We start from the raw sequence: 26,962 nt of genomic DNA, 5'->3' as shown, positions 1-26,962 counted from the left end.
CATGCCTTACTATAGCCTTGCCATCATTTTTTGTGAAGGTAAGGCTTAAGTATTTCAATTTACGGGGATAAACTGAAATACTATTGAGAACTTAATAACATTTTTATCTGTATAAACCACTGTTGCTGCCACCTAGTGACTGGAGGCTTGTTGTTGTTACACTTATGTCCAGCATGTTGTATTCCATTGCAAGACCCCCCGGGGGGGGTGCAAGGGTCTTGCCCCACTATTTGAGAAGTACTCGATTAGCCCAACCCACAGACAGACAGATTGAATAACGTACAAAAAAGCATAGGTTCAGTGGTGTCCTTAATATTTAATCGATTCTGAGCATTTTGATTTACAGTCTGTCACCTTGACCTCGCAATATACAATATTACAATAAATATTGTAAATTTCACAACAATAGATAATGGAAATAAAAGTTGAATGAAAAGTTTGCAAGCAACAGTTTATATACCACAGTTTGACTACAAACATGGCATATCACCACAACGGTATAAGCTAATTTGTCTCTGTTAGGTTGCTCCGTCCATTTTGAGTATATAAACATATCAAAATGGCATATATAATGTTGTAGTCTCATAATTGTTTTATAACTACAGGCACACTCACCTGACACGACGACAGTATCTCTCAGATACACCCAGACCATGCTGGATGGTAAGCCTCCTCTACGTTCCAAGCACGTGAGTAAAATAATTTGTCAATTATTATAACGACAAAAATTAATTATCCAAATATTCCACAACATTACGTCATTTAATTAAACAGATGTGATTATATTGACCTTGTAGTTCCAATTTAAACCCTACATTAAATATACACATAAGCAGTTTTATTCTTCGTCCTGCTTAAAAATAAGACACTAAATAAATCTTTACAAATACAAATGGCAGTGAACATTTCAAGTTTTCAACTATATAAAACTGTGTTTCAAATGACATTGGGGTTTTTTCTCCAGCAAATAATAAAAAAAAAAAGCTGTACTTACGGTCACATTTAATGCCTCTTATAAAATGCACTACGCATTTTATTTCTAAACATATGAGGCACTGCTCATTTCAGTTTGTCCAAAGCATACGAGTGCTTTGGACGAACTGAAATGAGCAATTCTCTGGAGTGAGATGACACATCATTTGAACATGTGATCCAGAGTGCATACAGAAAACTCTTGACTTTTTAAATTATGCATTGTGGATAAGTAGAGAAAATAAAACCTCCAACTTTTGGTCCAGTTTCTTGACTGTTTTCTAGAAGCGTGTTGAGCGGAGGACCTCAGGTGCATCTGGCCTTAGATCATCCTTGGAGGTAGGACCGTTTCTACAAGGCCATTTGAACCTGCAAGATACATTGAAACAGTTTCATCATGTAAAAGGTAACATTTTTACACATTTTATACATTGTTTGTGATTTCAATATATCTTGTCAATATCTGGATAAATCTACTGTATGCTTGTTAAATTTTGATAATTTATTTTACATTTAATTACATTACTTAAATACTGACTACAATATTTGAAGACGATGTATTTATGAAAAAATAAGGTTGAACAGTTCTGTTAGGCAACTGGATGTGATTTCCTCAGTAGTATTCTCTGTAGCCGACAAACTCATAATACATGGTTCCTAAAGTGTGGGAGGGTGGTGGGGGGGGACACCTTTTGTTATTATATAGAGTTTGCAGTAGGTTCAATTGAATTTTATTTAAAAATAGTTATAAAGGATTTGATAAAAAACTTTTATCTTTAATATCAAAAGGTTTCAGATTTTATTTGCAAAAACCCGTGATGACGTCTCTTGGATTTCTCTATATTATTTTTTAAGGAATTTTATCACTTAAAAATCTGAGCAAACATCAAAGATATAATTAGACTTTTAATGGAAACACAGTAACAATATTGACTATTTAATATAGCACTATGAATTTTCTTACCAGCACTAAAAAACATTGTTGGTAATATAGAGTATATATTTGATTTCAGTTACATAAAGGTTAAAGTCATGACCCCTACAAACACCATCCTCAAGATTACTATAAACATAGAAAAAAAAAGTTATTTTTCATATCTATGAAGATTCTCAATCACCCAGGTCATGGTCAAGGTTGAAAAGTTCTGTTAGGCAACTGGACGTGAAATCTTCCTAAAGAAGACGTTTCACCTCTTATCCAAGAGGCTTCTTGAATAAAGAATAATGCTACTATATATTTGTATATATTTGCTGTACTCCTTACCACCAGTTAGAACTGAAGAAGCCTCTTGGATGAGAGGTGAAACGTCTTCTTTTAGAAAATTCACATCCAGTTGCCTGACAGAACTTTTCAACCTTGATCATGACCTGGATGACTAGACATTGTGAGAATTGCAACAAATGACTGCAGGTTTGAGATGCTATCAAGACGCACAACCACACGAAGAATACACAAGTTGAATGAAAAGGAGAGGACTGAAAAAGCGACAAATTTACAACATGCATCTGCTGTTGCTCTCACTGGGGACTACTGGACATCACTCGGTAACCATAATTACCTCAGAGTTACAGCGTATTATTTTAATCAAATCGTTTATAACATTTTTTAAATAAAATTCAATTGAACCTACTGCAAACTCTATATAATAACAAAAGGTGTCCCCCCCCACCACCCTCCCACACTTTAGGAACCATGTATTATGAGTTTGTCGGCTACAGAGAATACTACTGAGGAAATCAGTTATGCTGACTTACATCTGTATTGGCTTCAGTTCTTGGATCGTGTCAGGAAGTGGTTGCCTAAAGGTCTCCGGCAGAAATGCACAGAGAAGAGAAACAACCAATGACAGAGAGGCCACCACGATCCAGGGCAGGAACTCATAGAACACAGCTGAAGAAGACAGACATCTCAGTTTAGAGTTGGGTCATTCATTTGTTTTATGTGGTATCTTTAAATATTCTTCTGCACACACTGAGCGTCTTACCTAGTTGCATTAAATAGGGCGATACAGATGAGCCCAGCCGGGCGAACATGGCACAGGATGACATGGCAGTGTTTCTGATGACTGTAGGAAACAGCTCACCAGTGTACACGTATATCACACCAATTGCAGCCAAAATGCCAAATTTACCCAGCAGCGCCAGCACCAGGGTCAGAGTGGTGGAACCTGCATATTGCATGTACAGAATAGTAAGTGCAGTTTAAGTATTAAAAAAAAAAAATCAGAAGACATGAACTGTCGTGTATCAGCTTTACTCACTGTGCATTGTGATCTGCAGGAGAAAGAGAGCAAGTGCGCTCACAAGGGTGCAGCCAATATACGAGAGACGACGGGGAAAATAACCAGCCGTCAACCAGCTGACTGTATATCCTGGAAAGTCTACAGCTGATGACAGGATGTAGGTGATAAAAGGACTCCCATCAAGACTGGACAGGTTAAAAGATATCCCAAAGAAGCTGAGGCTCGTGGACAGCCTGCAATTGAAACAAGAAGTGGTGAAAAGAAATGAGTGTTTGCCAACGATGGCACGGTGACGATAAATCCTCTGTTTTTCTTCCCCTCAGCTAATGCTGCATCAACAGTGACAAAAATACATGACTGTTTACGGCACATTCAGAGTAACAATATAACCCATGGGCCTTATTCTACAGCTGCTGCAGGAGGAGACAAAATAAGATGGAAAGTACTTAAACTCACCATATGACCCACAGAATGAAAGCTATGGGTCGGATCTTCTTGATCCTCATTAGGTGAAAGAAGTTGTAGGTCTCAGATTTTTCCTTTTCTGTCTTCTCCACCTGATAAAAACCACATTTACCACAGTAAAACAACCTCTGACCTTTACTGCCCAGGACAAGATTGTGATGTGGGTTTGTTACAAACCATAGACGAGTGGAAGATGACAGCTGGGGGTTCCACCCGGTTCTGCAGAGCGGCTGACCTCAGCAGCCGCTCTGCTTCCTCTAAACGGCCACAAGAAACCAGCCAGCGAGGAGACTCTTGTATTAACCTGGTGAGCAGAGCACACACACACAAACACACACGCATACACACACACACACACACACACACACACACAAGATTGGTTTGTTTAACAGTGACAGACTTAAGTTAGAGGTGAAGGCAGATGATCCGCCTTGACAAAAACAGAGCTGATAACAAAGAAGGTAACCAGAATCATCTCAGTTTAAACCATTGTTACCCAAACAGAGGCAGGCAGGCCAGACCGGGCACGGCAATGAGCAGCGTCAGGTGTCTCCAGTTCCTGACCAGATATGCAGTACATGGCAGCATTACAACTGCGGTGTTGTAGACAAACGGCAAACACAGGCTGCAGAAGAGAACTCTGGTTGAACCAATCAGAGTTTCTGAACCTGGGAGAAAAAAAAAAACTTAATTACAAGCAGGATTATTAAAAATCTCTTAATGCTAACATTTCTTATGCTAAATTTTCTTTTCTTTTTTATTCCTAGTTGTTTCTTTTTGGTTTGTTTTATGTGTTTTTTAACATACTGTGATGATGGAGTTTGGAGACTTTTTCTTTAACACAGAAACGTTTGTTTATGAATATTTGTTATGAGAAGAAAATAAAACTGGCTGCAAAGCATTTTCCTGGTCGGTGTTTCTTTGGTGTATACAGTGCCATTATTGTCCTACAGTTCATGTCGTATTTGTTCAAACTCTACCTAAAAAAAGTGTCTGGGACATTAGCCTGAAGCGGCAATTTAAAAATAGAAAATACTTATACAGCACCTGCATCGGTTTGGTAAACACTAGTTGTGGTATTTGCTTTTTTGTCTAGTGTGAGACTAACATAAAACAATACTGGAGCAATAGCACACATTATTTTTGAATGTACTTGTTTGGAAATCCAACAAAAAAATGAAAAATACAGGTTATTTCATCTATAAAAACAATGATAAAGCTGTTGCTGGTAAACAGACACATTTTAAATATTTTTGAAAATGTAACTTTTGCCTTTTAATACTTCAAACGAAGCTGTTGCTGATCCTGTTCTTAGGAAACAAATTTCAGAATCAAAATCAAGGGGCGACTGCATCCAAAAGAAACTTACCCAGAACAAAAATAGTGATGTAGATGGCCATCTGACTAAAACCCATCAACATGAACAAAACTGTAAAGACAGGGAATGAGGGCGCAAAGGTCGCAGCTGTGCTAGAGATGGTAAGAATAAGAAGGGAACCAAACAGTGTAGGTTTCCTGCCAAATCTGGAAAACAAACACCACACAGAGGCATCAGCAGTGACACACTGAAGAAACAGTACTTTAGGCCATCAGGGTAAAATAACAGATATATTTAGGTGACTTAAATTTCTCATACCGATCAGCCATCTGTCCAGAGATGAAGCATCCACAAAGTCCTCCCACGAAGTACAATAAAGAAACCAACGGCTGTTTCCACTGGTCACTGCACACCAGGTTAAACTGGTGAAAAAGAATAAAACATAGGCTTCAAAACATTCATAAACATTTACAATAGGGCCTCGGTTTTGGATCACACTAAAACAATTATTAAGTTTTTATTTAATTTGAAAATTCAAATTTTCCACAGATTACATCGCTTAGGTCTTCACTTGTAATTTAATTTTACTGTATTTTATATTGGTACTTTTATAGGGATTTATTTTTTCTTATACCTGAATATTTTTGGACATACATTTGTTTGAGAACTTTGGAAAATATGACACATGATATAAAATACAAAAGTCCTGTCTGTGAAAGTCTTTCTCTAATTTTTAAGTTGAAATTTAAACTCTGGCATTGGGTATAGCTGTACTTTACTGATGTTTTTTTTATAATTGTACCATGTTGTATGTTGTATGATGTTGTATTTCAGCAGTATTCCAGTACCTCAGTGACTACAGTAGACTGGTAGTACTGTTTACAATAAATCCATCCATCTCTGCAGCCCTCCAGCATCATATCAGAGGACGGGACTTGGGCCAACAGCACAGATAGGTTCTGGACATGGTCCACGTGGAGTGAGTCTTCCCCCGCTGACAGGTTCAGTACCAGGTCCAACCTGTACCGGCTACAACTGCTTCGCTCCAGCTTCCCTGCCACATGCTGTGAAGGAAACACTGTCAGTCAATAATTTACTGAAACAAAGTCAGAAGTTAAAGAGATCACCACGGTTCAAACCGAACCTGTTACGACCTGATTGGTCTGGCTGTAATTAGACCAGGAAACAGGAGAATGTGCAAATCATTACCGCAACCTCAACCTGTAGCTGTCTTACATCACACAGCAATAACTGGAACCCATGTCATATTTAATAACCACATACATACATCTAAACATATATATGTACATAGACACAAACGTATGTACATTTAATATGCTTGTTTATCAAGTGCTTAATATTAATTATTATTAGTAGTAGTAGTAGTAGTAATAATGATTTACAATATATTTGAAATAATAATTATATATTATAAATGTAATATTATGTATAAATTAATTCATTTATATGATACATTCTAGGGATGTCCTTTTCCCCCAATATCCACTATGCTGATATTTTCCAAACACTTAATTTCTGATTCCAATATCAACCGATATCGATATAGGCCTGGAAATATTTATTTATTTATCTGTAGAAACCACTGTACTATGTTGCTGGGACATTCTGCATAGAATCCCCTGATTATGAAAATAGATTAATAAAATGAGCTGCAATGCTGCCATCTAGTGACTTTTACTTTCATAAACAGCCGTTTATCCCCAAAACTATTTTTACAGCATACAGAGATATTATCAGACATCCCTAATTTATTCACATTTTGTATATTTTTCAAAGAGTAATGACATGAACTTGAAATTTATTCAAATATTTTTATATATTATTTTCTTTCAGTGGTTCATTTCAATTTAATTACCTAGGATTGCATTACTACTATTAACTATGTAATATATCACATAGTTAAAACATAAAAGTTACAAATAAACAGTGAAAAGATGAAGAGCGATAAAAGACCATTTAATGTTTGTGTAATAAAAGACAGATACTGTGTCAAGACCTCATGGTTTGTTAGTTGTATTCAAGCCTTTCCTTAGGATTATCAACAAGAAAAGTTCTGTAGGTGATATTAATACAAATATCTGTAGAATCTGGTTGTTTTACTGTATACATTAATTATTTTAAATGGCTGTGAAGTAGATAGAAAGTAGAAGTGGGGGAATGATAGAAACCGATTACAAATTGATATGGGTCAGTTTCAAGTTATTTCAAGTTATCTATCACAGATAAAAAATCATTAAAGGACTTCAAATATACAGTTAATAAAATATATACACATTATTTTCTGTGAGTTACCACTCAGACATCACTCAATAAAAGAAAGATTGGTTTCCATTTACAATTGGTTCTTACCTTTTCTGGGATGCTGGCCTGAATCCAGTCCTGGCTGAGGTTGCTGCTGACTGGGATAGAGCAGTGGTGAGGTGGAACAGCCAACAGAAAGATGACTGAAAGGACCACGTATCCACAGGGAATGGAGAGCAGACTGAGGAGGATGAACACTCTCCGCTGGAACGGACCCCAGTTTCCCAGAAACGATACTGCATCCTCGTAGCTCTGCATGTTACTCCAGTCTTAACGTAATCTGGACAATTCTGTCAATTATTTTATTTTCTGTTATACAGAACTGCAAACACTGAAGCAGCAGAGACCATCAAACGGAGTCCTGTTGGTGTAGATACAAAAACTTGCAGAACAACTTTAGAAACAATGATTGTTTTGTACAATTATTAATTAAAGCTGTAAGTAAAAACAAAACCTTCTGAGAATTAAGTATCAAAATGTTGTTCTTTTTTTAAACCATATAAGCATTTTACCAGTCTAGGTAACACTATCTCAAAGAAAATCTATTTTTGAAGTATGATTAAAAAGGAGTTTCAGCAGTTTAACATTGTCTGTACTGCATCTTTCTTTTATCTGCACCAATCGAAATAACTCCTCCCCTCTCCTCCCCTCTCACCTCTGTTTGTTTAGCATACTATATTTAGCAAATAGAATAACAAAGTAAGAGTTATCTGAATATTTCTAACTACAGTAGGGACATCTAATTGTCCTGTCTGTTGAAATTTAATTATTACTTATAGTATAAAAACCCTACAGCACCTCCTGTTGGGCAGCAGATTCCCTGTTACCGCAACAATTTCCCCAATGTGGGATCAATAAAGTTCTCTTTTCTTATCTACATATTAAAGGAATTAGAAGCGATATAAATGAGCAACGCTGTCGTGCACAAGCTGCCTCACTTCCAATGATGTTATTTTTATAATTGTTGAAGAATTATCAAGGGATAAGGAAACATAATCCAGTAAACCTTGTGTGACATGAAGGGTTCATTTCTGTTGAACAACACTCAGGGGGAAATGACTAATCATTCTGGTTGGTCCAATGGATTATTAACTACAGGGTGACACACAAACAGTCAATAACCAAACTGTCGTAGAACCTCCAGCCCAAACAGGTCTAATCCAGATAGCGGTTGGTTTAGAAAAGACAGAGAAAGCTTATCTTCAACTTCAAATACCCTGGAAGCTACTTATGACACCAGTCCATAGTGGATTTTTGCTGAATAATAGACTTGAAGGTGCTTGGAGACACATCTGTATTCCAGGCCAGTGAAACACATGTCAGACATTGTGGAAAAAGCTAGCTTGATTTACGTTGCTTTTCTACACAATTAAATCTAAACTTGTTTAATGAGTGTACAGAGGTTCTGAATTGGCCTGTGAAGATTAGAGGCAACCAACCACCCTGGGAATAGACTTCAGTTTTATAGGTTTACTTCTTATTTTTGTATATATACTACTTTGTCTTTTTTGTTTGTGATTACAGGTCATGTGTGTCTCTAACCAACATCCCTCTAAACAATGATGTTTTCTGAACTTCTACACAATAAGTGTGTGTAATATTTATGTTTCTAGATGCAAGGATAAAATGTGGGGCCCTTATTATGTTTTCTATATGTTGTGCTGATGTTGGTTACCAATTAACAGGAAGCATCTAAGCATAAGGTGAAAGGGGGATACATTTTGTTTGTTTTAGGTTAGATTATCTGGGGCAATCTATGGTGACATTTATATTAACCTTGTCTAGGTGTGTGTTTGTATTTGTGTGAAAACTCATCACGTGTAATGTTGACATCAGGTTTATACAGTTTAAGTTATGTTAGTTCAAAATAACAGTTCAAAATCAGTTCAAATGTGAGTGTTGAGGGCACACCGTGAGTCATGATGAAGAGTGGTTCGACGCAGGGACCGTCCTGATCCGGGGTCCAGATGAGCTCAGGAAACAGCAGCAGTGGGGACAACACAAAGAACGGCTGTCAGAGACAAAAGAGGAGGTTAGAACCAATGAAAGTTCTGGGACTGTTTCAGTTCCATACCAATGACACGTTGAATCAGAGTGGGCAGAGAACAGGACAGTCATTAATCAGTCCAATGACCCATTCCCCTTTGGCTGGGATGGTAAATTACTAGGGTTTTTTTAAATTATTTTTTTAACTAGTATGAGGCTAACAGTAGGAGTAGAATGATAAATTAATGAGGTGACAGAATGGGACTAAACACTCACCACCAAAAAGACATTTCTGCTGAAGTCGGCTTCATGTTGGTAATGGCACTGCTGGCAACGCTTAGTGTTTCCTTCACCCAAATGAACTGAGGCTGGGTTGACCTGGGTTGACCTTGGGTTGACTTGGGTTGACCTAAGACTAAATCACTAGTCCTGGGTCTTTGTCAAAAGAACATAACATTCTGTCAATAACAATTCTGTTGGGAGGAAACAGATAATGCACGATGAATATGACAGAATGAATACAGTGGAGCACGTCCGGGCTACTGCTAGCTTCATCCATTTCTCGTGCATTATTTATGATACGACCAGATAGTGTCATGTTCCTGTGTCATGAATAAAGAGATCAAGTAAGAATCAAACATGTTTAACATAAATTAACAAAATAAAACTACACATATCTAAAATAATTCCTCAGCAAAAAAAGTGTAAATATTAAGTAACAAATTTCAAAAACAGTTTTATGACAACAAATAGTGCGTTTGATCTGCTTTGAGGTCTTTAATTACATTATTGCTGATGACAGGGTAGAGATGGAGAAATGTGAGGAACCACACTGGTTTTGTCAACACTATTAGAATAAATAAAATGAAGATCTTTGTCCCTGAAATACTTTTTCTTTACTTTGCATTTTGTTACAGAGCTGTACGTTGGGAAGCAGTAAAGGGACGTCTGCCAGAGGACAATCTCAGACACTGTATACATACAATAAGCATCGTCCGTCTTAATGTCTCTGCAAATGAAACGCACCAAAGTTTCCTCCAATTTGTGGATTAAATAAAATAAAAATCCTTTTTGGAAGAACTTCGGGATAAAAAGTCAACAAAGTTGTATCCATGCACAGTCGACAGTTTTGTCTTATTTGTCCTAAAGGAGATGTTCTTCATCGGCTCTTTGGGATTTTTCCCCTAAACATAATTAGTTAAATCTTATGCATCTTATTTGTAATTTTTTATAAAACTCATTTATCTCAGATTTTTGCATAAATAAAACTCTTGTTTTTTCTTCTTCTTCTTCTCAGGTTCTGACGTGAGGATTTGTTAACCTCTTCCTTCCTTCCGTCTTTTTTGTCTCTCTGTGGAGACGCTGTCAAGTCAGAAGAAAGTAGGTGATCCACGCTGCGACTGCCAGAACAGAACTGATGTGTCGTCTGGACTCTTCTATCACTGCAGCCCCAACACACTGACATTCAGAGGATTAAAGGTTGTTCTGTAACCACCTCAGTAGGGGGCAAAAAGGATCGATCCCTGGCTCGTTCTGATTGGTCCGGGAGCGGGACGAAGGAAGGACGCTGTAAAGAGGGAGGAGGACGCTGGAGGACGATGGTGAAGGGAGAGGGCAGGGGTGAGGTGTGAGGAAGTTGGGTTCAGAAGAGGGGAGGATGACAGGGACGAGGGAGGGAGGGAGATTGAGGAGGTGAGAGACGAGGGGGGAGAGACGAAAGGGGAAGAAAGGAAAGAGGGCGAGAGGGACGGCTTCAACAAGTCCTTCTGGGGAAGAGGAGGGAAAAGAAGAAAGATGGCAGAGGAGAGACGAGGGAAAACATTGGGGAGAAAAATGAAATGAAAATAGAGAAATGATCGAATAAACACATGATATATAGGTAAAAAAACAGGAAAGATGGGGATGAGTAAAAGGAAGAGTAGGAGAAAAGAGAGATAAGGAGAAGAAGAAAACAATAATAGTAATATAACTCATAAGTACACTTGTAAATGTATGGTCAATCTGAGTGTGTGTGAGAAAGAGAGAGAGATAAAAAGACATACTGTGAGTGTGTTTCGCTGTTTGTTGTAAGGGCTGTATTTGGGTTTGCTTGGTTTTCCTGCCACTCGGTCCTTGTGCCTCCTGCTGGAGATGTGCTGTAACAACATCAACCAACATAGAGAGGACTGATAAATAACTAAAGAACACAAATGCAGTTTGTTTTGTTTAGTCATTAAAAATTAAAAACGAACAACCTATAGTGGTTATGACCAAATCTTTCGATGATAAGGAATGATGATAGAAATTAAATGTTGTTGTTGGATTTCACTTCATGATCTCACACTGGTTCTGTACCTGTTTGAGCTGGATCTCAGAGTTGACGTGGACGTCGCAGATTTGACAGTGGAAGGTTTTGTTCTGCAAACCGGAGCCTTTGACTGTGAAAGTGCTGCCGTTCTTTATCTTAGCTCCAGGTCGAGGGTAGGCCTTGATGGGCCCGTCTCCACTGCGAGCCTCCAGCATAGTCTTGTGCTTTGAACCTAAATACAAATAAAACACAAACATTAAGAAGGGAGAATTAATAAACTAGATTAAAGTATAAAAATATAAGACCCATGCTGCTTTCATGATCCTTCATCACTCACCTGCATTATGAGCCTCCAGCTGAGACAGGGAGTTTACAGCCACTTTACAGAGAGAGCAGTACAGCAGCTTTTTTGCCTTCTCTTCCTCGGACTCAACCGGGACAGAAGCATCCTGACTGGAGGCCTGAGAGGTTGGATGAGCCGAGGGCGAGGATGAGGTGACAGGAGGTGGAGGGGAGGTTTTGGAAAAGGTGGCAGAGGGAGAAAAAGAAGAAGACGAGAGGCCTGGGGCAGGGAGAGCAAAAGGAGGGCTGGAAGGAGGAGGCTCACTGCCTGCCCTACTGGAGGAGGGAGAAGAGGTAGAGGAGGGCGGGGAAGAAGATGAAGAGAAAATGTGGAAAGGTTTGGGCGGGGCTGAGGAGTCAGCCAGGCTGGGAAGGAATTCTGCAAAACAGAAGACGAGGAGTTACAAAATAACATTTCCTCAACAAAGAGAATAATTCCAGATTAGAATGTCAGTGTAATCATAATTAACCTAAGCGCTGATTGTTGCAGCTGTTAGTCAAACTGTTGTGGGCGGAGCCTGTAGGACTCCCTCCATTGGTCTCCATAGTGATTGACAGCTTGGCCTTAGTTTTGTTCTCCTTAGACTTGAGCTTCTTGGCGTGACGACTGCCTCTGTAATGAGCTTCTGCTTGAGTCTGACCAAGAGAAATATATATAAAGAAAAAATATATTGTGTTACATGTCTAAATAACAAATTTTATAACTTTATAGTCACAATTTTTACATCATCATTTGGCATGGTTAGTCCTGGTCATGTTTAGCCAGATTCTTCTTCAAAAAAGGTTGGGGATGTTGTATTTTCATTAGAAGTTTTTGCACAAATAAAGTTCAATGACGTGTTTTAATTTATCTGTGTCCGAACACTGTGACACACTTTAGATTGTCCTCATGTAGCTGAAACTATCCTGAGTGTTCTCCACTACACTGTACATGCTGTTAATGTTCTCCTCCTCGTCTCCTCCTTAGCAATGATTCCTGTTTTCATGTTCACTCATGAATTATTTTATCAGCTCATCAATTAGTCATGTCTGTCATCGGTGTCTTGTTCATGAGCAGCTCGCCTGCTCTCAGCGGTTATTATGAGACTGAGATCAGTGTCATTTACACAACACTGGTTTAATTTGAAGGTGCAAAGAAACACCTGCTCCTATAACAATACACTACAGCATAGTGAAGTTTAATTAAATTTATGACAGAAGTTCATGTCTGCGCACTGTGTGCAACGTCAAACCCAAGATAGTTCTTGAACAAACTTTAAACTTTAAAAAAAAAGGTTTTAATCTTTACAACTGTAAATGACTCAAATAGAGCTTTTGTTTTTAATATTTGATGCCGTTTTAGCTATCTATATAATATTAAACAATAACTTGGCAACCTGTGACTATTTCTGTTTTATGGCTAGGCCTTACATATGTATATCATAGTGTTGTTTATCATTAAAATAAATGTAGCTGTAATAAATGTTTTTATTTGTTATTTCAATTACAGTGTGCTTTCCTGAATAATAGGGAGTTTTTCTTTCCAATTATATCAGTGGCAAATAAATAGATAAAGATCTCATTTCCACACTCACGCCACTTACATCAGAGTTGAACCTCAGCTGGCAGACAGTACATGAGATGACCTGCTTCTTCTTGGGGACCAAGGTCACACCAAACGTGTGGTTGATGACGGCCTTCTGCACTGGATCCATCTGTGTACACGGAAAAGTCAAAGGTCATTAGGCTGCTCAGGATGCGCAGAGCTGTGATGACAGATGCAGAGGCTTCCTCATACCAGTCAGTCAGTCAGTCAGTCAGCCAGTCAGTCAGTCAGGCAGTCAGTCAGGCAGTCAGTTATTGTCCTTCACACACACACAAATAAACCCAAACACACACCGTGTTAAAGTTTGGAAAGAGTCCCACAGGTGACGGCGATGTCTCCACAGAAAAGGGCAGGAATGGTTTCATCATCACTGAGGGACTGGTGGCACCAATTAGCCCCGGCAAGGCCCCGCCCACTGTGCCGCTCCCACTTCCTGCAAACAAGAAGATAGAATTACTGACACCTCCTGACTGTTTGTTTTGGAAAGTCATCGGTAGTTTATTCTGCCAAATCTCCAAGCAGCAAAAAAAGAACTAATGTGTAAAAGTAACAAAAGCACCAAAATGAGTCGGAGCTGTGAAAAAAAAACTCAGATTCTATATTTGGCAGATATCACACAAAGTCTGTGTCTGTTGATTAAGATTGCTTTTCACACTCTTCCTGAAAACAACGCGAAAACAATGTCCTGCAGTATTTTAAGCTGCTACTCCACACTGAGCCCATTTCAGATTTATCACCAGAATCTCCATTTAATGATTTACTGCATTTGTTATTAATTCAAAAAGAAGAAATTCTGTACATTCACCTCACTCAGAGAAATACAGTTAGTCAGAGGTATCTCAAACACTTTCTTCAAAGAGCTCTACAGTCTGGACAACTGTCTAATCAGTAACATTATTAAATTATTGACTTTTGTCAGTTTACAATTACTTTCATTAATTCTCTGCGTTCTGTTTGTTGTGAGCAGTTTGTCTATCATTTGCTAATTCCAATGCTTTTGGGCTAACCACTAACAAAAAAGTTGTTTTTGCATTATTTTTGGAGCTTTTTAGTTGCTTTTGTAGCTTGAATGTGCACAATAGTAGAGTAAATTTTTAGTTTTTGCTAGTAGTTTGTGTATTTTAAGTAACCTTTAGTCACCTTTAATCTTAGGTTTTGGATTTATTTTGTTAATTTTAGGCAGATAGCTTCCAGGCTATTAAAATTAGATCCCATCTATAAGATTTTCTAATTATTTGTTTATATGAGTTTAATTTTTTTAGTAACATCATTTTAATTTTTTCTGGCAGTGAAGGTGTGAAACTCCCACGGCCCTAAAAATAAATTAACCCATTTAATTTGAACTAATGACCTGTTTTATACCATTTTTATGGCACTTGGTGAACTCTAACCCAGGGAAAGGCGTTTATGTGAATTCGGCTCAGGTCAGACCAGGCCATGCCAGGCCAGGGCAGCTGTGGATTAACTGCATGCCACCCTGCTGCTCTCTCAGAGTGTCCTCATACGGCAGAGGTGCAGTCAGCGTCTGTATTTATGAGCACGGTCCTTTATTAAGACCAGGACAACATGACATGAAAGTGTACTGTAATCAAACTCATGTATCTGTACACAGCAGCTCAGATCACTGTGGGGGTCCCTGTCCACTCAGATGATTTATGATGGTAAATACAAATTGTAGTCTATTTTTAAATGTGGTTTTAAGTGTCTGGTTCAGATGTTCATTATTACTACTGTACTGTTTCTTCTTATGTCCGAGACAGTAACAGAGTTCATCTGATCTTTTAAACAGACCTTTCATGTTCTCCATCCAAATGTATTTTACTCGTTTTCTGTTGTTGACACACAGTATTAAAGACATACATAGTGTTTCTTGAATTGTGGGCTGCAACCAAAAGAGTAGGTCACAAGAAAAATTCCACAGGTCATAAGCTAGTTGACTGCCACTCATGACTCTAACTATGAAAATGGACCAGTGATTTAACATCATAGTACCAATAAATCAAATGGATTTCACGCCAGTAATGGTCCAGAGTTCACCTGGAGGTGGTGCAACATGACCTCAGTGAGACATACCGGAGTGTGGATGTTGATCCAGCGTCAGTTCAACCAAGGTGAATAACATCATTACCATGGTTAAGCCTCTACGGTTTGAATGAACAAGACGAAACAAGATGGACGTGAACACATTAAAATATCTGTGGGTGGCAACGGAAACGACGTCATAGGACAACAGAGGAGACAACTTCTGCTCATTGAACTTTGAAAATAAGACAAGTTACCATTACTGGTGTACTATAAAAATGAGGGCTGTCAGAATTCATGAAGATTAATCTGAAGGCATATTAATCCTAGTGAAAATCTTAGCGTCTTAATTTCTGCCAGCTAAGAAAGATTCAAGATTCAAGATTCAAGATCGGGTTTATTTGTCATATGCACTTTCAACACAGGGTCTACAATGCAATGAAATGCTTGGGATGGGGGGACCGTAGACTCGCTGGGGTAACATAGAACACACAGTACTAGCAGCATGCGATACTACTACAGGGAGTAGGGTAAGGAATAGAGGGAGAAAGGGGGAATAGTAACAGTGCAGGCAGTGCAGGAGTAGTGCGACACAAGATAAGGACATCTGACACAGCGTCTCTAAACCATTGTTTCCAAAGACTGGGTCGCGACCCTCAGGTGGGTCGCAAAAGTTGTTTTTTGGGTCGTCTTGCATCATGTTTCCCAGGAGTTTACGAAAAATGTCTATTAACTTGGGTTGTGAAGGTTTGTGACTTTTAAAATATGGGTCCCCAGAAAAAAAGTTTGGGAAACACTGCTCTGAAGCATACATCATAGCAGGTCTCACTACAGGTAAAATACATCTTTTTTTTTTTCAACTTTACTCTCCTAAATCACCTCTACCACTCACCTACATCCATTCCACAACTTTACTTCAACTCCTTGCAGCTTTAGACACCTAGAGGACTTTTCTGTTCTTTAAAGACGACAGGAACATCTTTAAAGCCTCTTACGAAACAACACATCATCACCTTAAGGAGCAGAAAAGACTCCTTACCCATCCTCAAATCTGCTCAAGGGCAACTTTAAATATCTTGGGAAGTGTAGAACATCCTGGCAGAGCATCTGAGCCTTCATGGACCACTTAAGCCCTCAACAAACCCGAGCCCTAATCTATCTCGTCACTGTCTGACCTTTTTTGTCCAATGTCAATGGCTCCATGTCCATCAACACCTGCTGAAAATATCTACTTAATTCATTTTTTTGGTCTCAGGGCTGTACTCCAATCTGTAATTTACACACAGCACATTAAAAAGAGATTCTTCTTCTGTGGTGTTTATGATCTGTATGAAGTGAAAATGATTTTTCAATGTGTTGATGTGTGTTTTGTGTGAGTGTGCAATATACATAGTGGTGACAGAGTCGTCTTAATTCTGTCCCCCTGTCCTCCAAGGTCTGGTTACAGTACACACACACACACACACACACACACACACACACACACACACACACACAAACACACAAACTCACCCTTCTCCCTCTTCTCCCTTACAGTAAGTTCTAGGAAGTATCTATAAATACAGTTACACATCTGCTACTGCATTTACATAGGACGTCTTAAAAGCCTCATAAGAAGTCACCAACAATTGTATGAACTAAATAGTTTTATTTTGGACGGATGATCGATGAAAAGATCTGCTTTTGGTGGATCTATAATAAACACCTTATATAATAATCACCTTATTTTAGACAGCAGCTTGCTCTGCTTTAATGGTCAGCAGCCACATGATTACTTGAACTACATGTAAACAAATGCATCGTTTCTCATTAAAGGTGAACACAGTCCAGATCATTTCTGTGAGATATTCTGTATGAAAGTTATCTAGTTGAACTAAATGACTTTTTGGATCCTGCAGTCCTATCTGAATACGACCTAATTTACAGCAACACAGGACCATATCACCGCCCCAAACATTCAAACCTATCAAAGCTGCTTTCCTTCTGGAGCTCTCAGGATTAAACAGTCTATAAATTGATTGGAAACTCATTTGGAGTTATGGCATCCAGTTTCCTGATGGTCAGTCTCTGATCTCTGCAGTTGTCAGATTTATGATTTGGCTGCTGTCAGGGTTATCTCTGGCATTCACACTTGACATACACTCTCTCTCTCTCTCTCCCTCCCTCCTTCGCTCTCTCTCTCTCTCTCATGCACAGTTTGGCCAGTTGGTGTAGTCAATAAAAATGGTGGTTGTTATTTAATTGTCTCCGTCACTATAGTATACAAACCCACGTGAGGCTGAGGAAACCTCTGCAGAAAAACTTTTGGTTACTCTAAGATATATTTTATTCTTTAATGCACAATAAGAATTCATATACTGCTCAATGTTGTAGATTTTAATGCTTCGCTGGAACTGACTGTCACAATTTTGCAAATTGGCCACATCTGTATTTCTGTAAATCCATATTTCTGTTCTTTCAAAAGGTGCTATTTTTCGGGTGCTTCCTATGAACACATTGTAGCAGAAAATGTATCGAAACCTAAAAAATATATATGTTGCTTTTGTTTGACTTGGGCTGTGGTAAAATGCATCCTAAGGTCAGCCCTGTTTGTATTAGACCTGGCCTAGAACACAATGTTTTCCACTGTCCTCATCTACATGAACCACTTATGACATTTTTATCATCAGTGCAGATACAGTAGTAGAAACAAAGTTGAGAATGTTGTTTTGTATGTACTTCTTTTACTAAGACACCAACAGGTGAAACACACACAAAAAAAATCTTCCCTTTGTGCAATTTGATACCATTCTGTAATATGGCAACAGTATTTAAATCATTATACACTGCACTATCGACTTTTATTTGGTATAATAAATAAGAATGGTCTATTGGTGTTGAAGGTTGTAGAGCCCTGTCCAAGAATCAGTGAATATGACATACTGTAAAAAGTCTTTCTTTATATTAGTTTGATTTGTCAGAGCAGATTTAGTCTGTGCAGTTACATGTCTTTTGACGTTTCTGAAGGAAACAGAAAGAAGCTGAATTTCCATGATACTGTACATCAATCTGCAGTCTCCTAACCTGAAACATTTTCACAACGCGTACATCAACAACAATGTTCAAGGTACACTGTGTACTGTACATGTATCTGATTTGTATCTGATTTCTTCCATTCCAAGCATTTACTGGACTTAACAATACTCAGAGCAGTGTGTCCTTTGAAGGTTTTAGAATTGCACGTGTCTAAGCCATAATGCTACACATTCTATAAGCTCTACATCTTCCACTAACTACAATCAGACCCTAAGAAAACCAGATATATTTACACAAACAATCACTACTACACTACTACTTTATACATAGGTAAAACTAGAACGCCCTAGCAACTGGTTAGCCAATGGCCACTCCTCTTTCAGCAGCAACGAGCACTATTTGTATCCCCGAATCTCTGCCAGTGTGTGTAATTGTGTATGCGTATATAAAATGGCACCAGTGTTTACAACACTCTAGGTATGGTAGGTCAGACACGGAGGACTCTCAGTTATTTACTGTATCTGTAGCTGAATGATACAGATGTTTTTAATGTCAATGTCAGTGAATCAACAACTTGACGTTTGCACAGACGACACTGTTGTCAACCCCTGTTGACAGCACTGACCTTTAGCAGTGTGACAGTGTCCAAAGCCAAAAATGATGTTGTAGTTAATTAGCTTTGTCGGTGCGCTATGTAAGTAAAAAAAAAAAAAAGAAATCTATGAATATCATTCATAGATTTGTTCATGATCAATATATCACAACATATTATCTTAATGAAATTCATAGACTATAACTGTACCTGGAATACTGACAACAAGAAAGAAATGTCCGACAATATTTAAAAAATGTCTGTCAGCCAGCATTTGTCTGTGAATATCATTTAATCTGAAATCATATAAGAAAGTTCCCGTATGTGTTATCAAGGTCTGTCTAACAGCTAACCATTATACCACATTTGTGTGACAATAAATACAGTATATCTGTCTGCCTAAGAGACACTATTTTATACAAGTATTGAGGTTGTAATCAAGAGTCTCATCCAGTTGCTAAATTAAACAAATGACAGACAGTTGCAGTTTTAAATATTCATAGATTGTATTTAAAAGGAAAAGAAGGGTTTGCGCCTCTAAAGAAATCAATTTAATCATTAGGAATTTCCTCCAGAATTTCCCCCTGACCTGAGCTGTTTTTCATAGTCAGACTGCTTTGTCATTTTTACTTTCGGTTGAAATAAAATTTGAGCTGCTGTTATGAGATCATGGACATGAAGGTCAGCAGTAAACAACAAAACTGTTAATGAGTATACATCGTGCAGATATACCACAATGAATGAACGATGAATCACAACAGAAAAGTCAGGTGACTTTCTGCATCTAAATGGTAACAAAACATAAGAAAAAGACCAAACTGACTGTAAACCAAGCCTTTAGAACGTTTTCACAGGTGTGTGAAGACATCACAGCTACAAATGATCCATCTAAAGCTGGGAAACTATGTAACCGCCATTAAAAAGCTCAGCACATCGTCATATAAAACTGTTATTTCATCTTCCAAATCTCAGCAGAGAAAACATAAACATGCTGTTACTCCAACCGATGTGTAGAGACACTTCCTAGACATACAGGAAGTGATGAAAGGAAGAGGAGGAAACCATAATGTCAATTATATCAAGGCTCCTACCTGAACCTGTGCGCCTTTTTCTTTATTTTCCTTCAGGTATCCTGGTTTCCTTTACACCTTTCTAACCCTACACTTCAGCAGTCCTGAGTCTTACTGTCCTGTGTCCAGCTGTCCTGTCCTGTGTTCAGTCCACCTGGTTTACTCAAACCTAAGAGCTGAAGCAGAACACACCCACTGGTCTGTGTATATGTGTGTTTGTCTGTGTGTTTAAGAGACAGCAAGCGAGAGAGAGAGAGACGGAGAGAGAGAGAGTGTATCAGGTGACTGGAGAAAGAGTGGCATGTGTCAACGCTATCTGAACCCTCGAACCCTCAGCGTCAGGTGTGTGCTCCTGTATGTAAGTGTGTATGTGTGTCTCACTTCTTCTGCTCTAATCCCCTGCTGCCATTTCCTCCAGAGAGTAACTCTATCTCCCAGGACAACTGAGGGATGGGCGGAGAAGAGGGGCGAGAGGGGGGGTGGGGGACCACACACTGCACTTACAGATTATATTAGAGGATTAAAGATTAAATTACACTCCTGCACTCCTTGCTTTTTGTGCGACAGTGAAGATGAGATCAGAGCACAGTTGTTGTTTTTGGTTCACACCGTCTCCTGTTACACAGAGGATGGTGAGCATGAGTGTGTGTGTGTGTTTACTACAGACAATACCAGCTGCCTCACAGTTAAAGTAATAAACATTAAAAATAAATAAAGTCTGTTATCGGGGGTTTCAGGTATTTGTTCGCGGCAGGAAATAACCTCAGGGCTTAGGACTAAAACTGACACCCAGACTACGACTGTTTCCATCCAAACATTAAAAATCTTCCCAGTATTTTTAACCAAGTAAAAATGAATATTATTAACCAGATTTGAGCTGATTTGACTAATGGTTAAAGATCAAACTACAGGTAGAACAAATGTAACTACAGAAAGGTTGACAAAATATGCATATTTTGTTTCTAGTTTACAGGCAAAGGTCTCCTGGGTGTTTTGAATTGTAATGGAGTCCAGTGGAGAAAAGAGACCTTCATTGTTTTTGATTATTGTACATCAACTTAGTAGTAACTGTACTTGGAGAGCCACCATATTCATTTCTATTAAACCTTTTTAATCCAGCAGTGAGAATGTGAAGCTTCAGCAGAGCTTTACTCCATATTTTAACAGCACATACTTCATGATCATGCCACTCAACATGTTGTTAATGCAGGTATTACTGAAACCAGCAAGAACTTTGGTTTGTCCTTGAACGTCCTTGTTACACTGACATGATCTCCCACTGCAGCGTCAAATGCCGGTAAAAAAAAAGCAGGATATTAATACAATGATCTGGTGGGAAGAGATCTGAGCGGCTTCATCAGAATCTTCAAACATTCTTTCTCCACAGAGAGGGAGGATGGTAGAGAGACACTAACCTGAGAGTGGTTCTGCTGACAGCAGTACTAGACATCAGACCACATCACTATTATTATTGTGGCGAAACAAGCCTGTGTGGACAAGTAGGTCACATACACACATACAGGAACATGTGAACAAAAACACACAAAAGAGGACAAGTCCAAATGGTCGCAGGGAAACCAGATTCAGTTCTGGGTGGACAACAACCATCGACACTGTTAATGGTTGTTGTCCCTGGATGTGATCCAGTGATGGTCAGGTAACCTGTCCACGATTTATCTCATTCTCGCTGTACTGGAAATCTGTGTTAGCTGTCAATCAATGGACTGACAGATCTGACTGAGACAGACAGGGACCAGGTCAGTGTTTATAGTTGCCTGTGTTTGCTACTGGGCAAACAGGTCCTGTGTAAAACCAGCATTAAGTGCTGCAAGATGAATGAACAAACATCACTAGAATCAGATCAAAGGAAAGGCGTCTGATGTCATCATGACAACATCAAGCATTGTTGCAGAAAATCATTGAGTTCTATTGTGAAGGGGATTTCATACAGCTCAAGAAGACTAGTCTGGTTTGATTCAAGAAACACTGAAAGTGTTTTTTTAATTAATGAAATGATAGTGAGTTTAAGGCAGGAGAGTTTGGGGTTTTATTTGTACGACTTTTTTTAGATTCTAAACTTGCAAATTTACCCTAACATTTACAGTGCATTACCATGGAAGACCCAAAGGTCCAGGAATGGCTCGACACCTCTGCAGATGGACCAGTGGACACCTATCGCGACCCCTACTTTCAACCCATTGTGTCCCTCCCTGAGCAGAGGGTAAAAACGTTAGAAGATGATGAGGAGGAACTCTTTAAAACGCGGGCCAAACTTTATTGTTTTGCCTCTGAAAACAACCCGCCGGGTTGGAGGAAAAGAGGAACTGGTGATGTCAAGCTACTGAAACACAAGAAGAAAGGCACAATCCGCCTCCTGATGAGGAGAGACTGGACCTTAAAGATTTGCGCGAATCATCACATTATACCCATGATGGAGCTGATGCCCAACGCTGGGAGTGACAGGGCTTGGGTGTGGAACACACTGGCTGACTTTGCTGACGAATGTCCCAAACCTGAAATCCTTGGAATACGCTTCTACAATGCAGAGAATGCCCTGAAGTTCAAGGAAAAGTTCAATGAGTGCAAGGAGGAGGTCAAAAAATTTCTATATGGGACAGATAACAGCGTCAGCAAAGTGTCAGAGAAACTGGAGGAGCTCTCGCTAAAGGACAAGGTCTCAGGGGAAAGGAAGGTAAAAGACAGAAACATGAGTGAGAGAAAGGAAGGTGAGGTAAAGACATCGGGGAAGGACTGAAAACCAGTACATCTGACAAGAGTATTCTGGATTGACTCCATTAATATATAAATTTATCTAAATATTTCTCAGTGGCCAGGTATGCAACACATTTTTCGACAAATGTACAATAAACTACAACGTCATCAAAGCTGCTGTGCTAACCAGTCGCTAGAATCTGATGTGTTTTTTTATTTCACTCATAATTGCATAGAATTCACTGCATCAAATTAAATTTGGTCACAAGACCTTTATATATTAGCACTTTTAGCATTCTGTGTTAGGGACAGCACTGCCCTGTGAGTTGTCCTGAACTCTAAAGCTGTTTACTAGAATGGTGGTCAACACATGAATTGCAGTTTAATTATACACCAGTATGCTAGCAATGACGCACTGGGGGTGACAGACTTGCCTTGACACTGTAACCTTGGTGGTCTGCAGAAAAATAATGACTCATTGAGTAGTTATCAGGCGCAGGCGCAGGCTTGGCGAAAACACCTTCACTACATCATACCGATATATTTGCCTGTTGATTTGAATACCCTCCAGCCACTATGGCTGAGATTTGTCCCTAGACGTCAGTTCCAAACTGGGCTCTGGCCATTGGACGACTTGAATAAAAACATTTTAACAGAAATATACTGCTTTTGATTACGACACATAAAAACAAATTTATGTGCAAACATTCACAAATAAAAGGAGCCCTATAGTAACAGCCAAGTTGTGATTTTACAACATTAGGTTTTTGTCAGACAAAAAAAGCCCAACAATTTAAACAAACAGAATACAGCAGGAGAGAAGCCTGGGGTGGAGGGTTAATATGCAGGAATAAACCAGACTTATGGCAGACAGGGGAGTTCATTGTAGGTTTCTGTCCCATGGACTAACAGACTGATGATGAGCAGCAGTATGTGGGTAATCACAGCAGTCATGCTAACTATAATGAGAGGACTATCAGGAAGACAGACAGCAGTGGTAGGGACAGGACCAATTTCACTCGTGTCTTTTTTAAATATACACTTTCGTTGAGGAATCCCTGAAAGATTCCCTGAGTACATGCAGTAGATCCTTAGCCATCATTTCCCTGCTGACATACCTGGAAATAGTTCTTCTATACGGGAATGGAGGCTGTCATTGTTACAGGTTGAGGTCCTAAAAAAGTCTTAACACAATGTTGGTTTTTCAAACTTCCTCTCAGTCATTCTGCTACAAGGTGAACTTTTAGCTGGGAATAGGAAAAGAGTGAAAATGACGCTCGTTATCTTTATGCAGCAAAGTTGAAAACATAGAGTAGGAAAAGATGATGCTTGACCAAAATACTTGTAAACCAAATAAATAAATAAAAACCCAAGCACTGCTATTTCATTTTGGTGATGTTACAGCATTTATTTGTATGGCCCATATATGGCCAGTCACATGACCATCACCACGCAATAATTTTGCTCAGACAAAATAGCAAATTTTGCACTTGTGGTATATCAAAAATAATGTCTAAAACAGTTAAACTAACTATGGATTACTGCTAATCAGAGCGCGTTTTACAATAGATTACACAGAAAATGACTAAATAATTTAGTTCACTGCCACAGAGAAGCGGCAGAAATAAAACACATCAATTCCTGAAGCTGAAATTCAAAAAGACTTGTTTTAATGTTAAATACTACGACTGATACTCTTTCACATTCGTCCAAAAGCTTCTCGCCTAAAAACACCTCCTCACACTCACAGACCACCTGTGAGCAGACACGCTGCAAACAGCTTCATTAGGCAAACAAACACAGAGACGAGTGCAAAAAAACGTAATAGAAGAATTTACTACCTTGAGTCAGGAAACTACTCCACATCATCAACAGAGACACAGCTGTCACACCTCCTCCTTCATCTCCGTTCTATCATCTGATCCATGAGCAACAGAGTGAAAACACAAATCCAGCAACACAGAAGGTGTGTCCCGCTGTAAAGAGGGAGAAACGTGTGTGTGTGTGTGTGTGTGTGTGTGTGTGTGTGTGTGTGTGTGTGAAGGAGGACGTCCAGCCCAAAGTGACACAGAGAATAAATGTGAGTCAGTGAGGTGACAATATTCAGGGTGAGAGATGATGAGGAGGAGGAGGAGGAGGAGGAAGATGATGGTGATGATGATTGCAGTCCCTGTATCTCTTCTGTACTGTGCCGCTCACACTCTCCTAGCCAGTTCTTGGCAACTTGACTCAAAAAAAGAAAAAGAGTAGGTGTAAAGGAAAGAAAAGGAAAGAAAGGAAAGGATGTGGAAAAAAGTAAACAAATGACAAAAAGAAAAGGAAAATATAGAAAGGAAAGAAGGAACGCCATTTTATTCTGGGGCTTTTAATTTATATTTGCTTGATATGATTATTTTATATCTTTCTTTGAATATTTTATATCTTTCTTTGAATATATTTTGACAAGTAAATAATAATAAAATATAATAACAAACCTACAAAAGGAATTCAGCACATTTATCATAACGTCATAACTCAAAAACAGGACTAACAGAACTATTGTTTCATGACGAACTGCTTCTTTTAGAAAACCATAATTCCCTCTTCATTCTGTTCAATTCCATCCTAACAACTGACTGGTTATGATTATTCAGCTGTATTTACAGTACTATTTCAAATTCACTTGTCCAAGTGGTCTGTATGTTAATACTTTCAATTTGAAAAAAGACCCAGTAGGAGGCAGTATTGCAAGTCACAGGATAAAAGCTGGCATCAAAAGTGAGTGTTGGGGGAGGGTGAGGATCAGCTGACTTACACAATAATGATATAACTCGAGTCACTAAATAAAACTGTTCTTTGTTTACAGTTTTTTAACAGTTTCCTGTTGTCTAGACAGGTGTGATGTGCACACATTCACTGTGGTTCAACTGACGATCAAGATCGTACATGGTTAATAAAGTACACTGAAGTAAACCTCCTACTCTCTCTATCCCTCCCGTCGTCTATATCCCCAAACACAGTCAGACACTGTGAGTAAGTGAATCTGTCATCGGCACCAGCTCAGTTTCTCCATCACACACAGGAGAATGGAGACTAATGGGACAAGTATGTCCGTCAATATCCATTACTTAGTTCATTCTGTCTGGCAGACATGAAAGGAAAGGAAAGAGAAAATGAATGAAAACTTTAACTACATCAGAAAGTATAGCAGGAGAGAAAAGAAAAAGGTTGAAGAGGATAAAGGAGAAATGTGAAGGGGGAAGAAGCCTTGAAAATCCTTGGAAGTTATTGGACTCATGTGAGTTCATCTTTTCATAGTGGCAGTGGAAATGTGAATCATGGGAATTCACTTCTTTCATTAGTGACTAAGTAGTTCTCTCTCACCCGCTCTCTCTCTCTAAACCGCCACCCTCTATGTCTGTCTGTATGTCAGTGAGAGCGTATAGTGCCGCCTTGTGGCCATAATGGTCAGACAAAATGCAACATTTATGTGGCTAAATAATTTATATATACATTGAATTCTTGGTGTTTACCTTTTTATTTTGTGAATAAGTGATAAATATATATTATTTGTTTTTTATTTGTCCTGTACACATGGACATACATGTTGGTTGGTTTATTCTTATCTATGTTCGAAATAAATGGTATTTAATTTAAACAGTTTATATGACAATTACATTAAATTAGAACAATATTGTTCAAATTTGTGTTTTTGTCATTTGAGCTAATTAGTTGTATTATCTTCAGATGTGAAGTATGAGTAGAAAAGGGAAAACATTTCCTTAATCGACTTAGTGAAGCCACACATAGATAGTTGAGTTTTCGTGTGAATATTTTTCTACGTTGTGACCACAGACTGAGGAGGAGGATGTGCTGCTTCATCTGTCCTTCTACATCACAACTGTTTACACAGGCAGTGATGTCATCTGACCCGAGCGCTGATAGGCTGCTGAATTGGCCTGTCTTATACACACACAAGCATACACATACATCCACTGCTACACCTCTCCACACACAAACATGTAGTCAAAGTAACTGGTCTGATTCTTTAC

At 38.8% G+C, this 26,962-nt stretch overlaps 2 protein-coding genes, 1 long non-coding RNA gene and 1 pseudogene across 6 annotated transcripts in view; 2 read left to right on the top strand and 2 right to left on the bottom strand.

The window, feature by feature from the left end:
• Positions 1-1,202: 1,202 nt before the first annotated feature.
• LOC103391795 (solute carrier family 22 member 5-like) lies at positions 1,203-7,835 on the bottom strand. Its single transcript, XM_025063975.1, has 11 exons — positions 7,369-7,835; positions 5,847-6,062; positions 5,317-5,420; positions 5,050-5,204; positions 4,177-4,348; positions 3,858-3,984; positions 3,672-3,772; positions 3,234-3,448; positions 2,958-3,140; positions 2,728-2,863; positions 1,203-1,341 (listed from the first exon to the last, which is right to left on the bottom strand). The coding sequence occupies exons 1-11, from the start codon at positions 7,576-7,578 to the stop codon at positions 1,254-1,256; spliced, it is 1,707 nt and encodes a 568-aa protein (XP_024919743.1). The 5' UTR covers positions 7,579-7,835; the 3' UTR covers positions 1,203-1,253.
• Positions 1,240-4,325, top strand: LOC103391794 (uncharacterized). Its single transcript, XR_522823.3, has 6 exons — positions 1,240-1,378; positions 2,745-2,891; positions 2,975-3,163; positions 3,253-3,724; positions 3,827-3,987; positions 4,185-4,325. It is a non-coding gene; the product is annotated as an uncharacterized LOC103391794 (long non-coding RNA).
• A 1,523-nt stretch (positions 7,836-9,358) lies between the features above and the next one.
• Positions 9,359-26,962, bottom strand: part of znf385b (zinc finger protein 385B) — a 39,325-nt gene continuing 21,721 nt past the window's right edge. For 3 of the 4 annotated variants that reach the window (XM_025063973.1, XM_025063974.1, XM_025063971.1), the window contains 7 exons: positions 13,814-13,953; positions 13,519-13,629; positions 12,406-12,571; positions 11,931-12,314; positions 11,641-11,825; positions 11,349-11,441; positions 10,776-11,072 (listed from right to left, as the gene is read on the bottom strand). In XM_025063973.1, coding sequence (XP_024919741.1) covers positions 10,803-11,072; positions 11,349-11,441; positions 11,641-11,825; positions 11,931-12,314; positions 12,406-12,571; positions 13,519-13,629; positions 13,814-13,953 — 1,349 coding nt within the window. In that variant the 3' untranslated portion in view covers positions 10,776-10,802. Of the gene's footprint in view, positions 11,073-11,348; positions 11,442-11,640; positions 11,826-11,930; positions 12,315-12,405; positions 12,572-13,518; positions 13,630-13,813; positions 13,954-26,962 lie in introns of all 4 variants that reach the window. The other variant, XM_025063970.1, reaches the window with a different exon arrangement.
• LOC103391796 (ran-specific GTPase-activating protein pseudogene) lies at positions 20,243-24,790 on the top strand (annotated as a pseudogene).

This window comes from Cynoglossus semilaevis, chromosome 16 (genome assembly GCF_000523025.1).
Source record: "Cynoglossus semilaevis isolate Cse_v1.0 chromosome 16, Cse_v1.0, whole genome shotgun sequence".
NCBI lineage: Eukaryota > Metazoa > Chordata > Actinopteri > Pleuronectiformes > Cynoglossidae > Cynoglossus > Cynoglossus semilaevis.
The sequence above is the reverse complement of the archived record's forward strand: the minus strand, read 5'-3'. Positions and strand labels throughout refer to the sequence as shown.